This window comes from Sesamum indicum, linkage group LG7 (assembly GCF_026168435.1).
Source record: "Sesamum indicum cultivar Baizhima isolate 11 linkage group LG7, ASM2616843v1, whole genome shotgun sequence".
Taxonomy (NCBI): domain Eukaryota; kingdom Viridiplantae; phylum Streptophyta; class Magnoliopsida; order Lamiales; family Pedaliaceae; genus Sesamum; species Sesamum indicum.
The window spans coordinates 3,024,286-3,031,859 of NC_142663.1; the positions used below are offsets into that span (position 1 = coordinate 3,024,286).

The 7,574-nt window shown below is 33.3% G+C and overlaps 1 protein-coding gene across 2 annotated transcripts; it reads right to left on the reverse strand.

Annotated features, from left to right (window-relative positions):
• Positions 1-390: 390 nt before the first annotated feature.
• LOC105179082 (inositol-tetrakisphosphate 1-kinase 3) lies at positions 391-5,477 on the reverse strand. Of its 2 annotated transcripts, XM_020691228.2 has the most exons (11): positions 4,804-5,477; positions 3,512-3,593; positions 3,359-3,391; positions 2,772-2,834; positions 2,562-2,682; positions 2,252-2,344; positions 1,911-2,018; positions 1,612-1,788; positions 1,421-1,476; positions 1,210-1,294; positions 391-1,038 (listed from the first exon to the last, which is right to left on the reverse strand). In XM_020691228.2, exons 1-11 carry the CDS (start codon positions 5,034-5,036, stop codon positions 968-970), a joined length of 1,122 nt encoding a protein of 373 aa, XP_020546887.1. In that variant the 5' UTR covers positions 5,037-5,477; the 3' UTR covers positions 391-967. The 2 variants fall into 2 exon arrangements, with proteins under 2 accessions (XP_020546887.1, XP_011100978.1); XM_011102676.3 differs by lacking the exon at positions 2,772-2,834 and having other exon boundaries at positions 4,804-5,475.
• Positions 5,478-7,574: the final 2,097 nt, after the last annotated feature.

Below are 7,574 nucleotides of genomic sequence, written 5' to 3' on the forward strand. Positions count from 1 at the left end.
CACTGAGTTCACTGTTCCAATTTTCTTTCTTAGCAAAAGGACAAAACGAAACGCTCAAATAATCGCTCTTAAAATTCAAATTTTAACTTCATTCCGATTAATGATACAAAAATTCAAATTTAAGTTTAAAGGAAAAGCGAAGATTTCACTTTCAAATTGCCAAATTCCAGACTCGGAAAGAAAAATCCAACCACTATATAAAAGTTGTACTCATTTTCACCAAATGAATAATTATGTACACATTTTATGGCAGCCACAAAGTTCCGATTTTGGACCAATTTGACAACAGTATTATACCTCTCATGTCTTACGATAATTTTCGCTCTTTTTCTCCAAATTGTGCTGGTGAACAGGATTTTTACCTTGAAAAAAAAAATATGATAAGTCAAATTAACTGATAAAAGAACAAAAGCATATCACATCCTTCTTCAATTGTAACCTTGTCCAGCCCAGATTCCCATTCACAAATATAGAATACAGTATCCGGGAAAATGAGACCAGAAAATGTGACTTCAAAGTAAATTCTACATACTGCAGGGCTAAGAAGGATTTACACGAATAGGGTGGGCCTTAGATTAGAATTTACCAGGCGCCAGCTGACTGCTAAAAACTATCCAAACCATCAATGATGCAGTTGTGTGAATGGCCATACTTTTGCGGGTGCATATGGACAGGAATATGGGAGAAGTGAATAAAGCTGGAAATATGAACAAATATGGCCTTCACGGGGATGCACCTTCTCCAAGATCATTGCCCCCTACCTGACAATTTTTCCTAGGGATCAGAACTAAGGAAAAGATTTTTAGAATTCTTTGCCCTTCAATGATCATCGGGCAACTATTTGCCACATTGTCCCAGGGATGGCGTCATTTTTTCCTGCTGCATAATTTTTGCCATGAATTATCAGTTCTTGTACACCAAGGGCTTGTTCATATCCTCTACAAAACTCTTGCCAGGCGTTTACTTTCTACTTGCTTTTTACCAGGCTCAAAAGGAAATCTGTAAATATATGCTCATATTCTGGCATTTTCCCATATCCTGCAGGTTGCAACAAGCATGTAAGAACTAATTCTGTGTGCCCTTCACATTTCTAAAACCACAATACTGCTACAAAGAAGTTTGAATCAAACGATGACTTCACAGCCAGTTGCCCTTATATCTTTCCCAAGTGAACACATATAACTTGATAGAATAACTGGGGTATGGTACCTGGAAAATAGTTTATATCTATCACATAGTAATGGTCTCGAGTGCCGTGTTCACGAATTATATCCAAGTTGAACAGTCGGAGACCCTGCCATGAGGCCAACAAAACAATCATCAAGAACCAAGGGAACAAGGGCTTTCAACAACCAAAATAACTGAGTTGTTACTTGAAAAAAAAACAGTGAGAACTAAGCAACAAGGGCAACAGGAGTACCAGTCGTTGACGTAGTTCCCTGGCCAATCTCTCGAGTAATGGTCTTGGCGGGAGCTCTGCAGGAAGAAAATGAACCTGAAAGGTAAGTACCCCTCGGATTGTCCTTGCTCAAAAACATATCTCAAACCATAGCACATGCAGAAGTTAATTAAATAGCAAAAGTCCAGATTTACTTCAGTAGAATAACTCACCAGCAACACATGGATCCAAATCTGCTTCATCAGCAGATGCAGCAGCACAAGATACTCTAGGAAAGCGATAAACACCAGCATTCTTGGATAGTTCACGCTTGCTGACATCAGGCAAGGAGAAACGACGTACCACCTTAATTGCTTCCCCAACAATATATACTTTGAACAGCACACCACCTACAATTAGACAATCACAGGAAATGTAAAGATTGATGAGAAAGAGCGACCTAGTTTGACACATCCATCCATGCAAAACACTTAGGGAAGTATTAAACACCAGAAGAACAGTGACCTCATACCATGATTAATGAATTCCTGCAGCACAAGTGGGGGTTCAAGATTCTGGAGGGAGAACTCATCATAGGCAAGAGAGAGCTCATGTGACTTTGCAACCAATGGTTTTGCCACTAAAATAGGTATAAAATTAATTACAACAGTTAATATTCAAGTGTTGACAAAGCAGTACTAAATTTCCTGTCATCATGTAAAATTACATAAGTTGAATACAGCCAAGAAACAGTTAAATTTTCCAGTATACCATGATGCTTGTGAATTTAGTTCTTGTAAAAGTCACAACACACTCAACAACTGTAAGATTTGCTCATTTGTATCGAGTTGTAAACATATCATAGAGCCATACCAATGGGTAGCCTCAGCCCAGTCTTGTTCACTGCATCAGGGATAGATGATGGGTCTTTTTTGATAACCAATTGCTTAGGGACACCAACTTTACCTGCAAGCCAAAATTATATGAGATTTCTCATGGCTTTTTCAGAAGTAGAGTTAATAATTTCTTGTCATATTTATTATATTTCAACCAAGGACCAAGAGCTTGAAAATAAGCATCAAGCACGCACTTAAAATCCTACCGTCCACCTCAACCAAGAAGAAAAAGCTTCTTTAGCATGCAAAAAGAGCATACGTAACAAAGGCATATCCATCGAAGTTACCATGTGAGTCAGACAGATTCAGGTCAGCAACATCCTGAAGCATTGATTGACGGTTGTACACATGCTGTATGGCATCAGGAGGATCAAGAACTGTAACATTGGGATGCGTCTGTCGATAATCCTTCAAAAGAGGTGAAAAATGTAAAGGAGCCCTCAGAAATTTGCATATGAATTCATCAACTCAATTGGTATGCTTTTCATATTTCTGACCACTTGAAAGGAATGATGTTTTTCATTGGTAAGCATGAAAGGGGTAGGCCAAACTCCAACCACCTGAGACAGAAATTTAGCTCTAGACGCTAACATGTTCAATAAATTCTAGCAACAAGTGAATTAAATACCATGTAAGCAAACAAGAAGCAATTTGAAGGACAATGCCAAAGTCTAAAAAACATCAAAAAGTATAGCCCTCTCCTCAAAAGCTGATATTACAGTAGTGATGAACCCCAAAAAGAGAATCCCTGAAAACATAACCAGGAATCCTCTGTGAATACAAACTAGAAATCAGCTAAATAGTTGGTGGAAGGAGAACGCCCTCTTTGCTGGAATCTTTTATCAAGTTATAATTCATGACGAAGTGAGAGGAAAGCACTATGCAAATTATATCAAATGGGAATATATTTAACAATATGACTGCTGGTTGGCCATCAGTCACTGACGACACATGTCCAATCTAAGCCATCAATGTTATCATGTAATTGCCTAGGCAGCTAAAGTTGTCTTTCTACCCATAATCTCTAAATCACTTTACACTTTCTTGACCTAAATTCAAACACCGACCAAATGATGAAACCAACCTCCAGTATGTGCCGCCATTCTTTTCCAGATAACTGCAGGACAAGCAAAGAAGGTAAATGTATCGATTTAGTATCATCATGGCCCAAATAGTCCAGAAAGAGAATCATCGATTACCACATGGAGAAAGGTGGAAAAGGCACGTGAAAGCTCACCTTATGCAACACAATATCAAAAGGACCTTGATCTGAAAGGGGTTTACTATGGTCAATAGCAACAAATAGAATTCCCTTGTTCCTGCATTCGTGCACCAAAATACCATTAGCTACAAACAGTAGCAGGCAGTTGGGTACTATTAGTGATAACAGTGGCACAGGTAGTCAATTTTAAGAAAGGAGTTACTATGATGGAAATCATTTGCAGGTTAATGTCAATGGGTCATGGAATTTCCCTTTGCATTGCTTCAAAGTTATGGGCCAGGCATGCTACATTGCAATCTCCAAATAGTCAACTTTTAATTCAGTAGTTCAAGATTCATTGAAACATCCATGCGTTCAGAAGGGCATAACTGGTAAGACATTCCACATCTTAGCTATGCCACATAATTACAAGTAAAAGCCGCAACCTACTCATCCAGCACATGATCAAAATTTACACTAAGAATAGTTGAATTCAACAGTACATGGACTATGACAGCTAATGGCAACAGCTTAAATAATGATATTGCCAAAACCAACTGCTAGCATAAATCAAATTTTCACTCAAATCAAAAGAGGAAAAAGTTCCTGAGGAAGTATCATGAAAGTGACAATAATCATAGAATAACTATACAAATTTCTTTATCATTTTGAACACAAAGTCACCTTCACTAAAATCAAACTTCCTCTAGATTCAAAATAGCAAAACGGACAAACCAACCACTTGATGTAAGTGGCAAGGATCAGAAAATAACTGCTACTTAAATTTTGTTGTAATGTAAACAAAATTTGTTCTATGCCACACAAAAATCTTTCCGCAGGTTTGTCGCAACCAGATATCCTAATAAAGGACATTCAAATTAGATATTCATAAAGAGAGATCCAATTCACAAAAATCGAAAAGTCAAATCCCGAATCTCCTCATGCAGGCACAATTTATCCTCTAATAACCGATGATATTTAACATCAGAAAACGTAATAACCAAAAGGCAAAAAGAAAACGAACTGAACAATATCTGCTAATGTGAAAATAGGAGTAACAAAAGCATTTCTAATAGCCAACGATCCCAAAACACCTTCAACATATATGGAACACATATATGTATATACATATATATATATATATATATATTAATATCAAAACAGTGTATCTCAATCCTTCCCCAGAATAGTATTTACATTTAAGTTTTTTGTACAAATGCCGTCCGAATACGCTTCCAATATTACCCAGCAAAATGCACTCAGATTGTCTCCAAAATTTGTGAAATTGAAAATTTAAAAGAATAAATGTAATAAATTGAATCTATTACCTAGCTAATCCTTCAAGCTTGGGTTGTAAAAAGCTCTTGACCTTCTTGGAAGTAAGAGCATATCCCACCACCACCACCTTCATCGTCGACGGTGGCGAAAACCCTCCTCCCACCGCTGCCACCGTATATCTCCTCTGTGCCACCATTTTCTCTTCCTCCAGGTCTGCGTCTTTTCCCACCTCTTTTTCGTTTTCTCCTTCTTTAGTATACGCTATTTCTCCTCTCATTCTCATTGCCGGAGTCTATTTATACCTATACAAAATAATATGTGTACGTCCGTATAAATTTGCCCTTTTCAAACACTTTGACCCGCAATTCAATCACCTTTTTCCAACAAAGCAAAGAAAGTTGCTTCTTTTTCTTTGAATTTCTTAATATTTGCTTTCTTCTCGTTGATTTCTTGAATGGGCTTACACGAATTCTCCTCCGAATGTTTCGGGCATCAGGTTTTTCTGATATACCAATATAGGGCTGAAATTAGAGCGAAAAACGAAGATTTAGGGAAGAAGAGGATGGACTGTAGAGAAAAAGAAACAGAGGTTTTCTGTGTAGAGAGAGAGAGAGAGAGAGAGAGATACACGCGTAGAGAGGACGAGAAATGAGCTGTAGAACGAATGCTGGGTACTATAAAAGCTTTAAATGCAACGCGTGGAGCATATGAACCAACACCGTATATAGAGAGAGACGGAGAGACATATATATACATATATATATATACACACACAACTGTGTGTGTAGTATATATTTGTAGCTGGGCTCCTGGAAGAAGCAACTGTAGAACGCGCTGCCTTGACGTGGAAAATACTTGCCACCATTTACTTCATTATTTTAAACTAGTAAATCAAGCACACTATATGTATGTACAAAATTTTAAATTCAATTATATTTTTTTATTTAATTTAGTAAAAAAATGAAAAATAAAATAAAATAAATTAATAATCAAATCAGATAAAAATAATAATTTTAAATAAGTGTAAATACAAATTTACTGATAAAACCAATGAATAAAAAATAGTTATTTGTAGAACAGAATAAGTATTTAGGGTATTTTAGGTGTACAAATAACTATTTTTTACAAAAATTATATTTACAACTGTATTATTTAGAGTATTTTAGGTGTAAAAAATTCTCATATTATTATATTTGTACACTTAATTATAATTTTTTACAACTAAATTATATTTACACAATCAGATGTACTAGTATTGAATTGTCAAGAATAATTGTATACTTCATTGTATTTTTTACAACTATATAAAAACATATACATATTATATTTGTACACTTAATTATAATTTTTTATATTAATACAATTTTAATATTATAATTTTTTAAATTTTAATATATTAATTATACATTATTAAACAAAATTATATAATTAATTAACAAAATTTGATTACAAAAACAAAAAAACACTTGGAGTCGGTATTTGGAATACCGACTTGAAAACGGGATTCCAAATCCCGACTTGGGACTTTTTAAAAAAAAAATAAAAATTAAGTGAGTCACGATTCAAAATCGCGACTCGTTATATTATTATTAATATATTTAAAAAAATTATATTAATATAAATTTTCTTTTTTTTGGTAATAAAAAATTAAATAACTCGTTATTTTACGATTTGAAGAAAATTGTGAAGAAACTATGTTAAATGATTCCATTTAAAAAGAATTTAAATAATATATATATATAAGCAATTTTCATGTGAATAGCAAATGAGTAAATTGTCCCCTATGAACAAAAAATTAATAATTTACCTCCTTGTGTTTTTAAAAACACAGGAACGTAAATTGCTTCATTTTAAAAATTACAAAAGAATAAATTGCTATTATTTTTCATATAGTAGTAATTTGCTCATTTATAATATCAGAGATAGTAAATTGCATTAAACTCAAAGAATACGAAACTTATCAATATTCAATAAAATATAGTTCAAAATTAGAATCGAATGATCTCAAATTCTGTAAATTTAAAATTATCAAAAAGATTTAGAGAATTTATTATTAAAGATTCGAAATCAATAATTTCAAACCCTTCAATATAATTACAATCTTAAGGATAGTTTTTTTTTTTTTTCATAAATAGTATAGAGTAGTGAAACACTCGGTATGTATAATCAAATTTATTTTATATAAAACTTAGAACAATTTATATACTTTTATGTAATAAATATTTTTTGTTTATAAAATATTCTTAATTAACTATATAAAATGATTAAAATACTTTTAATGGCAAAGTTGGTGGAAGAAGAGCGAAAATTACATGTCTTTTCCGATGTAAAAGAGAGAAAAAAAAACAATATACAATGTAAAAGAAACCGAATAGAAAACAAATACAACATTAAACATATAATATTTATATATAAAAATATATATAAAAAAGATATGATTTGACAATGAAGAGTGATCTTTGTCTCCTGAATCCCAACATCAAACCTACACCACTTATTTTAAAATATTTTAAATGACCTCAAAACACAAATCCAAACATACTATCTATTTTCAACACACACTTACTTATCTGTAATTTTCTCTCTCTATTTCCAAAACACAAAACAAAACACTCAAAATACAAATCCAAACACTACGAAAGTTTCACCCAACATAGTTATTCTAACTCATGCCTATTAATTATAACTAATAGAAGGGGCATATTAAATTTATGTGCTTACATTTATCATATAATGCATTTAAAATATTTGTGTATTTTTATGTGACAAATATTTTCCTCATTAGATTATCTTTGATGTCTCTCCCTCTTCTGATATGTTG